Genomic DNA, 18644 nt, shown 5'->3' on the forward strand with positions numbered 1-18644 from the left:
TTTTTTTTTCTTTTTTTTGAAAATTCATAAAAATGTGTGCAAATCTTTGAATATATATATATTTTTAAAGCGAACATTGGTAACTCAAATATTTGCTTCTGGGGGGTCCCTGGAACTAAATAGTTTACAAATGTTCGCTTTCAAATATATATATATTTAAAGATTTGCTCACATTTTCACAATTTTTCAAAAATAGCAGATCTAAAGCTGAGTGCCGCGCTATGAGCTTGTAGATCTGCCGTTTTTGAATAGCCAGAGAAATCTTAAAATGACACAAATTATGCTTTCCCGGTCTTAAAGGGTTAAAGTAACAACAGAGATATGATGGAACAAACATGTGTTTCCAAACATTAGTTTTAGGGGCTTTATTTGCGTAGGTCGGATACAAGAAAGTGATTCTCAATGCACACAAACCTGTGCCTCAGAGATGATTAGTAGAGCAGAGGATCATGTGTGTGATGTTGTAAAAGAGAACAGTCACTTCCACCACACACACACACACACACACACACACACACACACACACACACACACACACACACACACAACACACACACACACACACACACACACACACACACACACACACACACACCAATATGTTATCTCACTAATCTCCAAAAAAAAACTTTGGTTTGTTCACTTTTTCCTACTTCACGAAGACAACATCTGTGACGGTGAATTAATGTTTTCCCCTTCTCTCTCTCTCTCTCTCTCTCTCTCTCTCTCTCTCTCTCTCTCTCTCTCTCTCTCTCTCTCTCTCTCTCTCTCTCTCTCTCTCTCCCTCCCTCCCTCCATACAGAGAAACTCTACAACTCGACGGGACGGGAGCTGCGGCGGGCCCTGTTTTCCCTCAAGCAGATATTTCAGGTAATTTGGAGCCTTAATTCTCCCTCCGCCCCCCCCCCCCCCTCCCCCCCCCCTCCCCCCCCCCCCTCTTATAAGCGAGTCTGCCTTAAAACTGCAGCGAGCGAAAACCCCAGCGACTGTCTTAACTGTCACTCCCATTCCTCATTATCTCTGAGACGTTCTCCAAACGCACGCTTTTCCCCTGTGTGCGTTCACATTATTATGCAAAATGCACCAAAACACATGCGTGTAGCACATGCGCACATGCATGTGTGTAGACGCACATGCAACACAAACACACACACACACACACACACACACACACACAACACACACACACACACACACACACACACACACACACACGTTTGTATTACTATACTTTAGGAAAGAGATATTATGAATGTCATTTAAAAATACATATATTTTGGCAGTTTTAATCCGTAAGCCTAAAGCCAAAAAACAGCAGATCTACAAGCCCACAACGCGACGCGTTGTGAGCTTATAGATCGGCTGTTTTTCGGTGCATGACACTGGCGCTCAACTAAGTATAAATCATGTTTTAACTCTAATTCCAATCCCTAAACCTAAATGTCTAATCCTAACCTGAATGTTTTTCTGTAAACGTATCTCTAAAAAATGTTTTTTTAACTATAAAACAGCCATTTGTCTTATGAGGACCAGAACGGTCCTCACAATGTAGATTTCTTCAAATTCTACTATACTTGGTCCTCGCAAGTATAGTAATACAAACACACACACACACACACACACACACACACACACACACACACACACACACACACACACACACACACAGAGTTGCTGCAGTAAAGAGAGAGAGAGTGTCTCGTGGCAGACCCAGTCTCAGCTGTGGATCGGTCAGGTCTGGTTCTTGGCTCAGACTGAAGCTTCACACACTGACTGACTGGGTCTGGTGCAGAGTAGGGGGGGGGGGGGGGGGGGGGGGGCTAACCATCATGCTGGGATGGAAAAGAGAAGAGAGCACCAGAGAGGTTGAAGACAGGCCCGCAGGCCCCAGAATAGATCAGGAGGACACCTCAGCTCTCTGCAGCGCAGTGGGAACCGACCGGTGGCTCTGTTGTTAGAGGGCTTTCAGTTTGAAGTGATGTCAGTGGTTTTGTTTTGTTGGTTTGGTACTTAAAGGTGTAAAAGTAAAAAGTGCTAAAATGAAATGGTTGAAAATAGCAGCCCCACAACGTGTCGCATCGCAAGCTTGTAGATCAGCTATTTTCTAATAGCCTTGGTGTAAAACAGGGCTAAAGTGGTTAATGTATGTTTTATAATGTAATCATTTATATCTGCAAAGTAACTAGTAACTAAAGTTTTCAAATAATTGCAGTGGAGTAAAAGTACTATATTTGCCTCTGAGATGTAGCGGAGTAAAAGTACTGAACGTTGGAAATACTCAGTAGAAAACAGTAAAGTAAAAGTACCTAAATTGTACTTAAGTACAGCACTTGAGTAAATCTACTTAGTTATTTTACACCACTGGTTTTGTTTGCTCTCTGAAAGCTGTGCTTCTCACTTCTCTGGAGGGGAGGGGGGGGGGGGGGGGTGCTGCTTTACATTCTACATCACTGTCCAATGAATGAGGCCCATATTAGTTCATTATTAATTAAACAAATCAGCTGGTACAATAAACTAGTAGCAACTCTGATTTACAGACCCTTAAGGTCCCCAGCTATCAATCAGATATACGACCCCTGGAACCACACCAAGGACCCCTGGAACCCCACCAAGGACCCCTGGGGGTCTCTGGACCCCACGTTCAGAAGCAGTCCCTTTAAAGTAGCCTGTTCTTTCATCCCCCTTTTCTAAGTAAACATTGGGAGACATTTTGTCTTATTCCTCTGCCAATAGAAATCGGATGTTATTTCTTAACTAACTCACAAATAAACAAATAAGATAAAGACACACAAACAGACCGCATTGATGGCTCTTGTTTTTTTTTGCCCAAAGATATACAACTAAGGTTAAAGATGATGACACACTAGCATGTTGATGATGATTTAAACATGTATTTTGAGAATTGCAACTGTAGTGTTTTGAAACACTGCAGTTGCAATACTATAGCACTATAGCATTATTGCTAACAGTCAACTAGTCCAGTACAGTAAATCACACAGCATTGTTTTTGTCATTTATTTATTCATTTGATCCGTATCTAGCAGAATCACTCCCTTGCACAGCCACAGGAGCTGTGTATGATATTTCAATGTACGCCCAGCTGTTTGTGTGTGTGTGTCTGTCTGTCTGTCTGTCTGTCTGTCTGTCTGTCTGTCTGTCTGTCTGTCTGTCTGTCTGTCTGTCTGTCTGTCTGTCCGTCCGTCCGTCCGTCCGTCCGTCCGTCCGTCCGTCCGTCCGTCCGTCCGTCCGTCCGTGCGTGCGCGCGCGCGCGCGCGCGTGTGTGTTTGTGTTACCGGTGGTGGAAAGTAACTAAGTACTATTTACTCAAGTACTGTACTTAAGTAAATGTTTTAGATATTTGTACTTTACTTGAGTATTTCCAATTTCCAATACTTTTACTTCTACTCCACTACATCTCAGAGGCAAATATTGTACTTTTGCTCCATTACTATTATTTGACCACTTTAGTTACTAGTTAGTATTTAGATTTAGCTTACAAAACATACACGCAGCTTCAGCCCTTAAAACTTTGGCTATTTTCAAAGGATTTTTGTAAATTGCATACAGTATACTCTAGAAACTTGTGAAATGGGACATTCTGAAATACTTTTACTTTTGGTACTTTTAGTACACTTGGATGCCAATATACCTTTACTCGAGTACATTTTGAATTCCGGACTTTTACTTGTAACGTAGTATTTCTACCGTGCAGTATTGATACTTTTACTTAAGTAAAAACATGTGAGTACCTTTTTCCACTTGTATACACAGAGCGTTTGCCAGATGACTGGAGTCTCCATCATATATATATATATATATATATATATATATATATATATATATATATATATATATATATATATATATATATATATATATATATATATATATATATATATACTGTATGTACGGTACGGTCAGCCAGCCCAGGTCTGGAAATACTCACAACGTAATTCCCGGGGGAGAAGAAGGACGGGGCCGACCACCCTACAGTGTTTAGTGCTTCTCTTCCTCCAGCTAACCTGAACGCTAGACCGCATGCTATAGAGCCCGCTGAAAGCCTCCCGCTACGTTAACCCATTAAGACCTGAGGCGATTCTTAAAAAAAATCTAAATCCTAACAGTTTTTGGGGAAAAAAAACCTTTTTTTCAAGATTTTTGAATAGCCAAATAAATCTAAAGTGACACAGTTACGTTCTAGGTCTTAATGGGTTAACCCTAAATTTTATTGATTTGTTGTTTTGTCAAATATTCGATTTTGGTGGACAGACTGGACGCTGATAAATCATTTTGGGGGTCCTTGACATGAAAAAAGTTTTTAAAAAAATGATTTAGAAGACATTTGTAGAATCCCCCCAGAAGCAAAGATTGGAGTTAAAAATGTTCTCTCTAAAAATATACATGTTCAAAGATTTGCACACATGTTCATGATTTTTTCAAAAAATAGCAGATAGTCAAGTTCATAGACAAGCTCATAGTGCCGCGCTATGAGCTTGTAGATACTGCTATTTTTGAATCGCCAAAGAAATCTAAAAAAATGACACACAGGTGCGTTGCCGGTCTTAATGGGTTAAATTACGCAGCCGTCGACAGGTGTGAGAGACGCAGGTGGTTTTGTCATCTCTGAGAGAGAGAGAGAGAGAGAGAGAGAGAGAGAGAGAGAGAGGGTCACGTCGAAAAACACAACAAACTATCTCTGAGTGAATTATGCAAGCTGAGGTACAAGCTCAGCGGAAAAGCCCCCTCTCTGTCTATAATGTCATGTTTCATGATGGAGGTGACGTTCTACCGGGCCATATGGATCTTCTGGTCGTATTTCAAGTCCCAGCACAGAGGAACACATGGAGATATAAACATAGATATACCTCGTTGGTACCGCTGCTGTTCATTGGAGCGATGTGTCATCACCGCTGATGCTTCTGTGTGACGCTGTAAAGTCAAGCAGTCTGTCTGCCAGTGGTCTGCAGTGGCGTAAAGTAACTGAGTGCATTAACTTAAGTACTGTACTTAAGTACAATTGTGAGGTATTTGTACTTTACCGGAGTATTTCCAATTTCCAATACTTTTACTTCTGCTCCACTACATCTCAGAGGCAAATATTGTACTTTTACTCCACTACAATTATTTGACAACTTTAGTTAGTTACTGTTCAGATAAATTATGATATTATCAATATATACATACACATATACAGTATATATATATATATATATATATACATACATTAACCACTTTAGCCCTATTTTATACCTAGGCTATTTGAAAATAGCCGATCTACAAGCTCTCAACGCGTCGCGATGCGACGCGTTGAGAGCTTGTAGATCTGCTATTTTCAAACATTGTAGTACTTTTACTTTTGGTACTTTAAGTAAATGTTGATACCAATACTTTTGTACTTTTACTCAAGTAAAATTTGAATTCTGGACTTTTACTTCTAACAGAGTATTTCTATATGGCAGTATTGATACTTTTACTTAAGTAAAGAATACTTTTTCCACCACTGGTAGTCTGGCTACTGTCAAGTGGCATTAATTTACGGGAAAAAAAATACAAAAAGTTAAAATATGGAGATAAGAGATATATAGCGTTGCTGCCTGACAGCAACGCTATATATCTCTATGCTGAGGAAGGCTACAGTCACCTGGCTGTGTCCAGTCAGTGTGTAGATTTAGGAGTTAGCCTGGTCTATAGGCTAAAGACTCGACTCAACTAAATTATAAAGCACATTTAAATGATTTGGTCGACCAAAGTCAATGAAAAAAGCGAAACAAAACAAAAGAAAACCAACAAAACAAAAGAAGGGCTAAAAGTAGCAACGCACGGCAAAGGCCAGGGTTACACACTCATATTCAATAGAATAGACACAAAAAATCCCTGGAACAAAATATTTTCTGATGGGGGTCTGCGGCCAAATACATATCATTTTGGAAGGTCCTTTACATGAAAGAGTTTGAGAACCACTGATACAGTGACATAAGTTATTCAGAAAACTGTTAGGACTTAGAAGACATTTGTAGAATCCCCAGAAGTAAGGATTTGAGTTACAAAATATGTTCGCTTTAAAAATATATATTCAAAGATTTGCGCAAATTTTCAAGTTTTTCTTTTTTTAAATACCAGATGCTATTTTTTGAATAGCCAAAGAAATCAAAAAATGACACAGTGGGCTTGTGGGCTTGTAGATCTGCTATTTTCAGAGCGCAACACCGAGCGCAACCAAACATAAAATGGCTCGTCTTTTCGTTCTAATGGATCTCTTCTCCACTCGTCCCTCACTAACATTTTAATCTAGTTTTTATTTGTTAGTTGTAGTCATCATATCCTAGTTTTTATTGAGTTTTTTGTTTCGTTTTCGTCAGTGAAAAAAGGGTGTTTGCAACCACCGTACCCAAAACACCACCGATGATCGTGTGGCAGGAACAATTTCTACCAACTAAATGCATTTAAGTTGACATGTAACAAGTGTTGATTTTGACAGCACATTTTGATTTTTATTTTAGTCATCTGAAATGTTTTACTGGTAGTCTAGTTTTGGTTGACTAAAGGTCATAAGATTATAGTCGACTAAATCTACAGTTGATTTAGTCGACTATGAGGAATTTTGGCGGTGCCTTGATGGCGTCGTAATGGCTGATTTTAAACTTGGTTGCATGCTGAAAATAGCCAATCTACAAGCTCACAACGCGTCGCAGCGCGACGCGTTGTGAGCTTTTAGATCGGCTATTTTCAGAGCGCAACACCGAGCGCAACCAAACATAAAATTACTCTTTTAGTTCTACTGGATCTCTTCTCCACTCGTCCCTCACTAACATTTTTGTCCAGTTTTTATTTGTTGACGATATTGTCAACATATTTAGTCTTAGTTTTAGTCATCGTAGCTTAGTTTTTATTGAGTTTTTGTTTAGTTTTCGTCAGTGAAAAAAGGTAGTCGACGAACATTTTTCGTCATAGTTTTAGTCGACGAAATCAACCCTGCATGTAACACAGCCTGTAGCTGCTCACTCAGCGTTCAGTGGAGCTGCTCACTCAGTATAGATGCTACTGACACCCAGCAACATGATTTAATGATTGAACCGAGTGTGAAAGAGCATGCAGGCCTGTGGTTTGGGGTCAGTAATCACACAGACGAGCCTATCAAGGAGACATGCGCTCTCTGGCTATAAGAGATCTACAGGCTCACGCACACGTCACGCTGCAGCGCATTGTGGGCTTGTAGATTGGATCTTTTTTTGTTGCACGCAGCAACGCGACCGAGTATAACTCAGGCTGTTATCGCTCGGGTGTCATGCCGTTCGTTACAGTGCAGCTAGCCACAGCCTTCTTAGCGTCCCTCTCGCCACAACGTCTTTTTACGACCGCATTGCACGCCTAATGGCAGTGGTGGAAAAAGTACTCAAAGGTTTTACTCAAGTAAAAGTATCAATGCTGCGATGTAGAAATACTCTGTTGCAAGTAAAAGTCCGGAATTCAAAATTGACTTGTAGTAAAAGTACAAAGGTATTGGTATCAAAATGTACTTGTAGTACCAAAAGTTAAAGTACTAAAATGTTTGAAAATAGCATATCTACAAGCTCACAACGCGTCGCGATGTAGTGGAGTAGAAGTAAAAGTACTGAGAATGTGGAATTCTTCAGTGAAGTGCAAGTACCTCAAAATTGTACTTAAGTAATGATGATAATGATAATTCATTTTATTTGTATAGCACCCTTCCAAACAAAGTTCCAAAGTGCTGCACAGAGCAAGATTAACAACAACAGACAGCAAAGCAAAACATAAAATTAGAAATTAGAAAAAAAACAACATTACAGTTTTTACAATCATAATATAAAACAATTAGGAAAAAAACACTTAGTGTAGAGGTAGGTTTTCAGAAGTGACTTAAAGGACGACTTCACCGCTTTTCAACCTATCTTCATATAATTGGTCCTCACTAATACTCATGATAAAATGGTACAATTTTTTTCTACTCGGTCTGTGTCTCAGAGGAGAGCTGTGGACAGTTCAGAGTCCCGTCTACCAGTGACATCATCAATGGGGAATCCAAGCTAATAGAAACTGCAGGCTTTCTATTCCTGGAAAGTTGCAATGCAATAAAAGAAGCCATTGTTCTCGTGTTAATAAAAATCTAAATAAAAAATGTGAAATTTCGTTGAAAAAAAGAAAACATGCCTAACGATGATGTCACTGGTTGACAGGTTTCTGGACTGTCCACAGCCCTCCTATGAGACACAGACCAAGTAGAAAAAAATTGTACCATTTTATCATGAGTATTAGTGAGGACCAATTATATGAAGATAGGTTGAAAAGCGGTGAAGTCGTCCTTTAAACAGAGGCACGGATGGTGCTAACCTTAGCCGCACCGGTCCCCCCGGGTTACTAGTTGAGTATTAGGGACCTCGAGGAGGGCCTTATCTGAAGTACAGTACTTGTCTAAAAGTACTTAATTACTTTACACCACTGCAACCAAGTGTATAACTCAGGCTGTTATCGCTCGGGTGTCATGCCATTCGTTAGAGTGCAGCTAGCCACAGTCTTCTTAGCGTCCCTCTCTCCACAACGTCTTTTTATGACCGCATTGCACGCCTAATGGTTAGGGAGCAACAGGCACTTAGCAACACTCAAGGTAGCGCAAAACACCAGCGTTGCCAGGAGTGTCAGGAAATGTGCCGCTCACACACACACACGGCAGCACGCTGGCTAATTTGTCCGCTGTGGGTGTTATGCAGGGACCAGTCACCGGTATAATTTGCTCCCATGGAAATATATCTGTATGCTTGGCGCTTAGCATAAATCTCATTAGCAGGCCTGCAGAGATGTTGGTGTTGCTCTTTATCACACAAGAAAAACAGCACACTGCTTCCCAGCAGAGCCGTTTACACGCACGCACGCACCCACACACACACACACACACACACACACACACACACACACACACACACACACACACACACACACACACACACACACACACACACACACACACACACACACACACAGGATTTGTGATTTAAGGTGCCGTCCATGTAAAAGCAGCCTGGTAATAATGACTACATAAGGGATACTGCCTTTTGTGTTAAACTGTAAATCTGCAGAGGAGCTCATCCCTAATTCACAGACTGTGTGTCTTTTTTAATGCGCTGGCAGCACAGAGGGGTGTTCAGCCCATTAATGACCCCACTCGTAGATCATTGAATAACTTCCTCATCACGGCCGGCACCCACCAGAGAATGTGCGCACACACACACACACACACACACGCGCATGGACAAGCGCATATACGCACGCACTTATAGATCCAGACCTATTTTAAAGCTTGCGTATGCGGGGCTCGCGTATGTGCCGAGTGTATGTGTATGTTTATTTTTTTCCCGAAAAACTGTTTTTTTTTTAGAAGCGGCCTCAGGTCTTAATGGGTTAATTGATTTGTGAGGATTAGTACATTTGAGTATAGGTCAAACTCTCCATCTCTTTACTGATTTAGCTCTCTCTCTCTCTCTCTGTCTCTCTCTGTCTCTCTCTGTGTCTCTCTCTCTCTCTCTCTCTCTCTCTCTCTCTCTCTCTCTCTCTCTCTCTCTCTCTCTCTCTCTCTCTCTCTCTCTCTCTCTCTTCCAGGATGACAAGGACCTGGTCCATGAGTTTGTGGTGGCCGAGGGCCTGACATGTTTGATCAAAGTGGGCGCTGAGGCCGACCAGAACTACCAGAACTACATCCTCAGAGGTGAGTCCAGCTCATCGGTCCGCCAAATCTTTGTTTGATATGATTTAAATATTTTACTTTAACCACTTGAACCCTAGCACCCCTATTCTGAGGAGAAGCAAAGAGGTATAGGCGTAGAGGGAAAAAAGAACACCAAAAAAAAAAAACAGTTTATTCTGAAACACAATTGTACACAATATAGAGGGGGTCCCTGCTTCATCTCTCGTTGAAGACCCCTGCTCTAAGCCATGCATACTACCTATTCTCTTGCCTTGCGTTCTCCTGCCTCAACGTACATAACAGTGCAAAGGGGCGATCAAGGATGTTATGAATCAATCCAGCAGCAACGCATTCTCTCTCTCTCTCTCTCTCTCTCTCTCTCTCTCTCTCTCTCTCTCTCTCTCTCTCTCTCTCTCTCTCTCTCTCTCTCTCTCTCTCTCTCCATAAACCTCTCCAGAACCACGTGTGTTTACATACGGCACGTAAATTGATGGTTCTAAGAACTCCTCCTCACACACACACGCACACGCGCACGCACGCGCACACACACACACACACACACACACACACACACACACACACACACACACACACACACACACACACACACACACACACACACACACACACACACACACACACACACACGAACACACACACACACACACACTTTGACGCATAAACAACGCAGGAGGAGGACTGCTGCGGGGCAGAACGCGGTGGCAGTCCGAAAATTAGGCCATACGTTTAGCAGCTGGTTAATTTATCTGTCCCACCGTGTTGGTGGGTTAGCGAGGTCATGTGTTGTGGGGGGGTGGTGGGGGGGGGTTAACACTTTGTGTCTGCGGAGGTCCTACGACACAAAGAGTGCAGGGTCAGCAGCAACCATTTAACGGGCCCGCTCGCGAAGAGGGCAGGTCACGCATGCTTAAAGCGGGCTAATAAAAAGTCCTGGCAGGATGTTGCAGGTCATAAATGTAATTTCCCCCTCTCTCTCCCCCCCCATAACACACCAGTGGTGGAAAGTATCTAAGTACATTTACTTAAATACTGTACTTAAATACAATTTTGAGGTATTTGTACTTTACTTGAGTATTTCCAATTTCCAATACTTTCACTTCTACTCCACTACATCTCAGAGGCAAATATTGCACTTTAACTCCACTACAATAATTTATAAACTTTATAGTTACTAGTTACTTTTCAGATATAAACGATGATATAATGAAACATACATGAACCACTTTAGCCATATTTTATACATAGGCTATTTGAAAATAGCAGATCTACAAGCTCACAACGCGTCGCATCGCGACGCGTTGTGAGCTTGTAGATCGGCTATTTTCAAATATTTAGTACTTTTACTTTTGGCACTTTAAGTACATTTTGATGCCAATACTTTTGTACTTTTACTCAAGTAAATTTTTAATTCTGGACTTTTTCTTGTAACAGAGTATTTTTTATATTGCAGTATTGGTACTTTTACCTAAGTAAAGAATTTGAGTACTTTTTCCACCACTGCCCATAACACACCAACACCCCCCCCTCCCTCATTTTCTCTCCCTTCACCTTTGGAGAAAAGACATTGTGTTGCACTTGGGTTTGATTAGTCAGGACTGGATATGGTCTGTGTCAGGGTGGAAACCTTCATTATGTCCAAAACTGTTCATTTTCAGCGCAGCGTTTAGAGCTTGTAGATCTGATGCTTTGGATACTTTTGTGTGACGCTGTAAGTCGTTAATTTGCGCGAAAAAAAAACACACACACGCACACACACACACACACACACACACACACACACACACGCACACACACACACACACACACACACACACACAGCCGCACGCACTATTTCTAAGGCTGATTAAGACAAATGCTCCAATGAAGTTTTGCATGGATTACACAGGCCAGACACATCTGTGTTAATTAGTTCATCAAGGCTCCAATTGACACTAATGACTTTGACTACACGTTCCAGTCACATGTCAAAAGCCTCCACGTGTTGATTCAGTTTCAGGGTGATTTACTGTACACCTCAAATCGCAGATCTATTACTATTATAAGCTCCTATAATAGCAGATCTATAAGCTCGGGCAGCTATAGAACTACATCCTCAGAGGTGTCCGGCTCATCTTTAACACAGCCTTTGAAACGTGTTTAAATTTCACCATGAAAAGGAACCGTACAATACCTATATATAGTATAGCAAACCAGCACACAGTAAAAAAAAAAAAGTGCTCCTCGGAGCACAGGTCTCAGCCAGTACTGTTCCTGATTAATCCTGTCTTACCTATTTATATTACATATTGTCACGTGTCACTTGAACAATGTTAGCTTGGCTGATGGAAGCTCACTTCAAAAAATACAAATGATTTTTTGAAGTGACACACCTATTTATAGGTTTCTATTTCGTCATGCGTCTCGCTATCCAATCAAAGCACACCCTTTCAACATATTGTCACGTGAAGCTTGACCAATGTTAGCTTGGCGGACACACGGAAGGACGGAGACGAAAACATACTCTCCACCTCTGGCGGAGACAAAAATAGAAACTAACAGAAACTCAGTGTTCATTTGTCCATTTTGTAGCTCTGAGAGAATGCACAAAGGTACACTCTCAGAGCTACAGAAACACTCAGGACTTTGCAGTGTTTTTCAACCACACTGATGGATTAAAGTTCTCAGTCGCCACGACAGATTCCTTTTTGTCATACAAACAAACAAACAAACAAACAAACACGAAGCGACGCGTTTTGATCTTGTAGATCTGCTACTTTTGAATTTGAATCCTGAAAGGTTTCCACTATTACAAAACATACATTACCCACTTCAGCCCTGTATACATTTCGACCATTTGAAAATAGCCGATCTACAAGCTCACAATGCGTCGCGATGCGACGCATTGTGAGCTTGTAGATCTGCTATTTTCAAGTTATTTTTATTCATTTGAAAACTTGAAATGGGACACACTGCACAATGAGTACTTTTACTTTTGGTACTTTCAGTACATTTTGATGCCAATACTTTTTGTACTTTTACTCAAGTACATTTTGAATTCCAGACTTTCACCCGACAGAGAGCATCATCAAAGAGCAAAGTGCTCCACCATCAATGCTCTCTAACAAAGACCCCCAAAAACCACCAGCACCACCAGCAGCACAGAGTCTAGACCCCCCAGGGCTGGTTGTAAAAAAGCGAACATGACCCCCGCCTGGCCCCTGGACCTGCCCTCTGTCTGTCTGTGGTCCCCTGGCTGTGATCTCTGAGCGTCTGATGCTCTGAACGTCTGAACTTGGAACAGGATCTCTGTCTCAGACAGATGAATCACGCCGGTTGCACCCCCCCCCCCCCCCCCCCCGCCAAACAGTGGTGGAAAAAGTAAAAGTATCAATACTGCAATGTAGAAATACTCTGTTACAAGTGAAAGTCCGGAATTCAAAATCGACTTAGTAAAAGTACAAACGTATTGGTATCAAAATGTACTTAAAGTACCAAAAGTTGAAAGTACTCATTGTGCAGAATGTCCCATTTCAAGTTTTCAAATGTATAAAAATCTTTTCAAAAGAGCAGATCTACAAGCTCACGCATTGTGAGCTTGTAGATCTGCTCTTTTCAAATATTTTCAAAATCGCTTTTAATAATAATCAAAATCTACAAAGTAACTAGAAGCTCAAGTTTTCAAATAATGGTTTTGCAGTGAAAGTGCAATATTTGCACCTGAGATGTAACGGAGTAGAAGTAAAAGTATAGACAATTGGAAATACTCCAGTAAAGTAAAAAAAAAAATACAAAAAAAATGTACTTGAGTACAGTAGGCTACTTGGGTAAATGTACTTAGTTACTGTCTACCACTGCCACCAAACGAGGTGGAGATTGAGAGAAAGAAAGAGACAGAAACCATCAGACTTCAAACCACATGGAAGCGTTTGTTCGCGTCGCCCAGTAATGGGAGGGGGGAGGGGCTATACCTTTGTTTGCCCCCCCCCCTACCACCCACCCCTCACAGGGCGCCACACATTCCCCCGTCGCCCCTCCCTCATCCGCCTCTTCCAGCGCTCCGAGGCAGCAGCCATCACGTCGGGGGGGGGGGGCCCGTGTCATGTCGTCGTGCCTCCGGGGCCCCCGGCGGGGGGAGGGGGGGGGGGCTTTATTCCTTCTTCTGCGTGTTTATTTATCCCTTCATCTCGCCTCCAGACCGCACCCTGGCTGTCTAACCCCCCCCCCCCCTCCTCCTGTACATTACTGCAGTGTGTTGCCATGACAATAACATGCATACCTACCGCTCTCCCCAAAGCCCCCTTAACCTGGTTCAACTCCTGACCTATATTTACTCATGACCAGCTGAGGAAATGGAGGTGCAGTAGATCATTCTCTCTCTCTCTCTCTCTCTCTCTCTCCACAGCCATATGTTGGAGTAGGGCGCGTACCGTACGCAACACGTGCGTGAAAGAACACACACACACACACACACACACACACACACACACACAAGTGCCATTTGTTTTATGTTTTTTTTTACGCTTTTTAATCCTGACCCTATAAGGTCGTTGTAGATCTGCTATTGTCGGTGCTCTTCTCCAACAGAGGACTTGAAAGAGGAGCTGTTTCACCAAACACACTACCGGTACATCCATTGGTGGGAAAAGTACTCAAATGTTTTACTCAAGTAAAAGTATCAATACTGCAATGTAGAAGTAATCTGTTACAAGTAAAAGTCTGGAATTCTAAATTTACTTGAGTAAAAGTACAACAGTATTGGTGTCAATATGCACTTGTGGTGCTTTAAGTACATATTGACACCAATACTTTTGTACTAAAAAAAAGTACTACAATGTTTGAAAATAGCAGATCTACAAGCTCACAACTAACCCTCTACAAGCTCACGATCTACAAGCTCACAACGTGTCGCTATGCGACGCGTTGTGAGCTTGTAGATCGGCTTTTTTCAATAGCCCAGGTATAACATAGGGCTGAAGTGGTTAATGTATGTTTTGTAATGTAATAATTTATACGTGCAAAGTAACTAGTAACTAAAGTTTTCAAATAATTGCAGTGGAGTAAAAGTGCAATATTGTCCTCTGAGATGTAGTGGAGTAGAAGTACTCTTGTTCTGTCACCACATGTCCACTGTCCCGTTTCAGTGGCGGAGGTACAAGCCCATTTAAATCAAGTGTGTTTAATGTCTGTTTGTAAAGTGACTATGGGTTTCCAGGTGAGATTTGTCTGTGACCTGCAGGTTGTGAAGCAGTATGCGATGAATGAGAAAAATCAATGCTTGCATGAAGAGTTTAGCTGCGTCTGTTAGTTAGACTAGACCATACCCGGTCGGCGCAGCGCAGCCGTGGGGGGATATGCGCACATGATCTGGCAACCCGGGAGGCAGTTCGTCCCATAGCTGGGCAGCCCCGTAACCATGGCGACAGTGTTTGACAGAAAAACGCTAATAAGAAGCTGAGATTTGATGAAATTGAAAAACGGGCTTCACAGTTGTGTTCAGATGGTAATGGTCAATGGCTGTGTGCAAAATCAGAGCAATTGGTCCAGCCAGTGAGGAGAACCGGGTGTCTTCACCACCACTACAGAGGTTACTAGAATTATAGTAGGATTATAGTAGGATAGGATAGTAGGATAATACTAGTCCATACCCGGTGAAGTGTGCAGGCGAAAGTAGTTGCAAACGTGGGGTTATTGGCTCTATTCACAGCAGCCATATTATGAAGACATTCACAGGTGTTACCAATGATACTAATGAAGGCTCTGTTCCATTCTGGTCATAACAGAGTCAGGGTGCTGATGTTGTGCATGTTGGCCCACTGGAAACACTGCTACACCAGTGGGTCTACAGTTGGGGTCCAGGGACCCTCATGGGCTTCCAAATGGCCCCTTATGGGTGTGTAACTCTGAGAGCGTACAAATGGAACCAAATGGACCCGTTAGGGTCCATTTGGTTCCATTTGTACGCTCTCAGAGTTATGGGGTCGTGGAAACCACTGTGCTACACTAAATGGAACAGAGCCTTCATTAGTATCATTAGTAACACCTGTGAAGGAAGTGATAATATGGCTGCTGTGCATAGAGCCTATTGCGCGTCCTGTCGTGCGCCCCCCCCCCCGCGCGCGCGTCCCGTCAATTGCTCCAGTCACTGAGGGGAACCGGGCACACAGTTTTGTTCTCACCACCGTCGGTCGACCGTCCACCCACCACAGAGGTTTGTCAAATTATAGGAGGATAGGAGGATGGTCTTTGTGTGCCTGAAATTAGACAGATTGAATTTGGAGATGAGAGGTTTTTCTGCCCGACAACAGCGATGATGATGTGCAAGTCTGGCTGCGTTACTCTTGATCACATCCAAGCAAAGAGCAGCTCTGTGACGACGATTCCCAGGCAGGGGGTAAATAAGAAATCCCCCTCACACGCGCACGCACACGCACACACACACAGTCGCACATGCACGCACACGCACACGCGCACACGCACGCACACTCACACACACACACACACACACACACACACACACACACACACACACACACACACACACACACACACACAGCCATGCAGGCAGAGACAGCCAAGCACAACAGTGATACTCTGAGCCAACTAGAAGTCATTGTTTTGGTATTAACCCAGTCAATCCGGGAAACGCATCTGTGTCATTTTAAGATTTGAGCTTTATAACTATTATTTTATACTTTGGGCCATTCAAAAATAGCAGATCTACAAGCTCAAGCTACGCACTTGTAGATCTGCAATTTTGTTTTTTAAATATTGAACATTTTGTGCAAATCTTTGAATATATATATTTTTTGAAACCATATTTTGAACTCAAATCTTTGCTACTTGGGGGGCGTCCCTGGAACACAATATTTTACAAAATGTTCGCTTTCAAAAGTTTTTGCGCACATTTTCACCATTCTTAAAAACAAAATAGCAGATCTACAAGCTCATAGCTATGAGCTTGTAGATCTGCTATTTTTTAAAAGCCAAAGCAATCAAAAAATGACACAGATGCGTTCCCCGGTCTCAATAGGTTAAGGCATCGCTCACTTCTCCTCCTGGGCTCTATGTCCTGTAAACAGCCACTTCTCCTCATCTCTCCGCGCCTCCTCAAGGCTCAAGGCTCTGGAAGGCAGCCCTCCTCACCCATCTGTCCTTTTTAACCACTTAAACCCCGTTATGCTGGAGCTTAAGGAGTCCCTCAGGGCTCTTTGCTAGTGCCTTTTCAGTTTTCCGTTATTGTGTGAGGAAAGCTTTTGCTGGAAATCAGTGGTGGAAAAAGTACTAACGTTTTTTACTTGAGTAAAAGTATCAATACCGCGATAGTAGAAATACTCTGTTACAAGTGAAAGGCCTGCGTTCAAAATGTTACTTGAGCAAAAGTGCAAAAGTATTGGCATCAAAATATACTTAAAAGTACCAAAAGTAAAACTACTAAAATCTTTGAAAACAACGCGTCGTGATCCGACACGACAATGCGATGCGACAAGTATAAAATAGGGCTAAATTGGTTATTGTATGTTTTATAATATGATAATTTATATCTGCAAAGTAACTAGTAACTAAAGTTTTCAAATAATTGTAGTGAAGTAAAAGTACAATATTTTCCTCAGACATGTAGTGGAGTAGAAGTAAAAGTATTGAAAATTGGCAATACGCCACTAAAGTAAAAATACCTTAAACGTTTGTGGATATTTTCAGTCGTTATACCTCTCGTCACACAAAAGTATCAAAAGTAACAGATCTGCAAGCTCAAAGCGCCGCATGCGCCGCATTTTGAGCTTGTAGATCTGCTACTTTTGCTATTTTCTGAATTTCAATCCTGAAAAGTAACAGTTGGACAAATGAGGTCTCCACCCGACAGAGTAAATAGGTCGGGAGAGGCTTATTTCCGGTATCAGCCGGTAACGTGTGACCCTCGTTACAACACACTAGACCCCTGACTGCACGACTTGCCCCAACTAAGCCATGCTACTCAAATGCTGAGTTGGCGGTGCCCGGGAATCGAACCCATGACCTTGTGGTCGAGAGCTCTACCGACTGAGCTGCCTGGACACAAATGGTTAGGGTTCTTTAGGCTTGACAGCGATTTCCTGGTTCGATTCCTGGCTGGACCGGTCCATTTGTTTCATGTCACCCCCCTACTCTAAAGTAGCAAAAGTAGCAGATCTACAAGCTCGAAACGCGTCCCTTGTAGATCTGCTACTTTTTATGCCTTTGTGTGACGCTGTAGTATGATCAAGTAGGAGCGTTATACTTTACTAAGAACTCTCTCTCTCTCTCTCTCTCTCTCTCTCTCTCTCTCTCTCTCTCTCTCTCTCTCTCTCTCTCTCTGTGTGTGGTTCCTGTCTCTCTGCGCTGTATTTGTCAAATAAAGGCAGAGAAAAAAGACTCCCAAAAGAACAAAAAAAAATGTTGTTGCTCCACTTGTTTGGGAGAATAATAGCGGTGTGACAAGTGAAAGCCATTCCACAGTGACACATGGCCTCAGAGCAGAGGCTTTGAGCCCAGCATGTCAGTGGACGGAGTGAAAGACAAAGCAATTACAGTCAACTTGAAGCAATTTACTGCTCACTTGGAGATATTCATCAGTGACATATACGAGTTTCTCAACAGCTCTGTCTCTGTAAGTCATTTCAGAGGTCGCACCCGCTCTCTCTCTCTCTCTCTCTCTCTCTCTCTCTCGCGCTCTCTCTCTCTCTCTCTCTCTCTCTCTCTCTCTCTCTCTCTCTCTCTCTCTCTCTCTCTCTGTGGACAAGTTGTTTGCAAAACAGCCACCAGCTGCACTCCTCCATTGGATGTATAACCCGTTCAATCCGTGAACGCATACTGTGTCATTTTAGAAGCTATAACCATTATTCTATACTTTGGGCTATTCAAAATGTAGCAGAATTTGTGCAAATCTTTGAATATATATATATATATTTTTTTAAAGCGAACATTTTGAACT

General features: G+C 42.2%; 1 protein-coding gene across 1 annotated transcript in view; it reads left to right on the forward strand.

Annotated features, from left to right (window-relative positions):
* fhod3b (formin homology 2 domain containing 3b) overlaps positions 1 to 18644 on the forward strand; it is a 193667-nt gene that overhangs the window by 89671 nt on the left and 85352 nt on the right. The window contains exons 4-5 of the mRNA XM_084052364.1: positions 803 to 870; positions 9613 to 9718. Coding sequence (XP_083908490.1) covers positions 803 to 870; positions 9613 to 9718 — 174 coding nt within the window. The remainder of the gene's footprint in view (positions 1 to 802; positions 871 to 9612; positions 9719 to 18644) is intronic.

Source organism: Gymnoscopelus microlampas, assembly GCF_963454915.1.
Source record: "Gymnoscopelus microlampas genome assembly, chromosome: 3".
Lineage (NCBI taxonomy): Eukaryota > Metazoa > Chordata > Actinopteri > Myctophiformes > Myctophidae > Gymnoscopelus > Gymnoscopelus microlampas.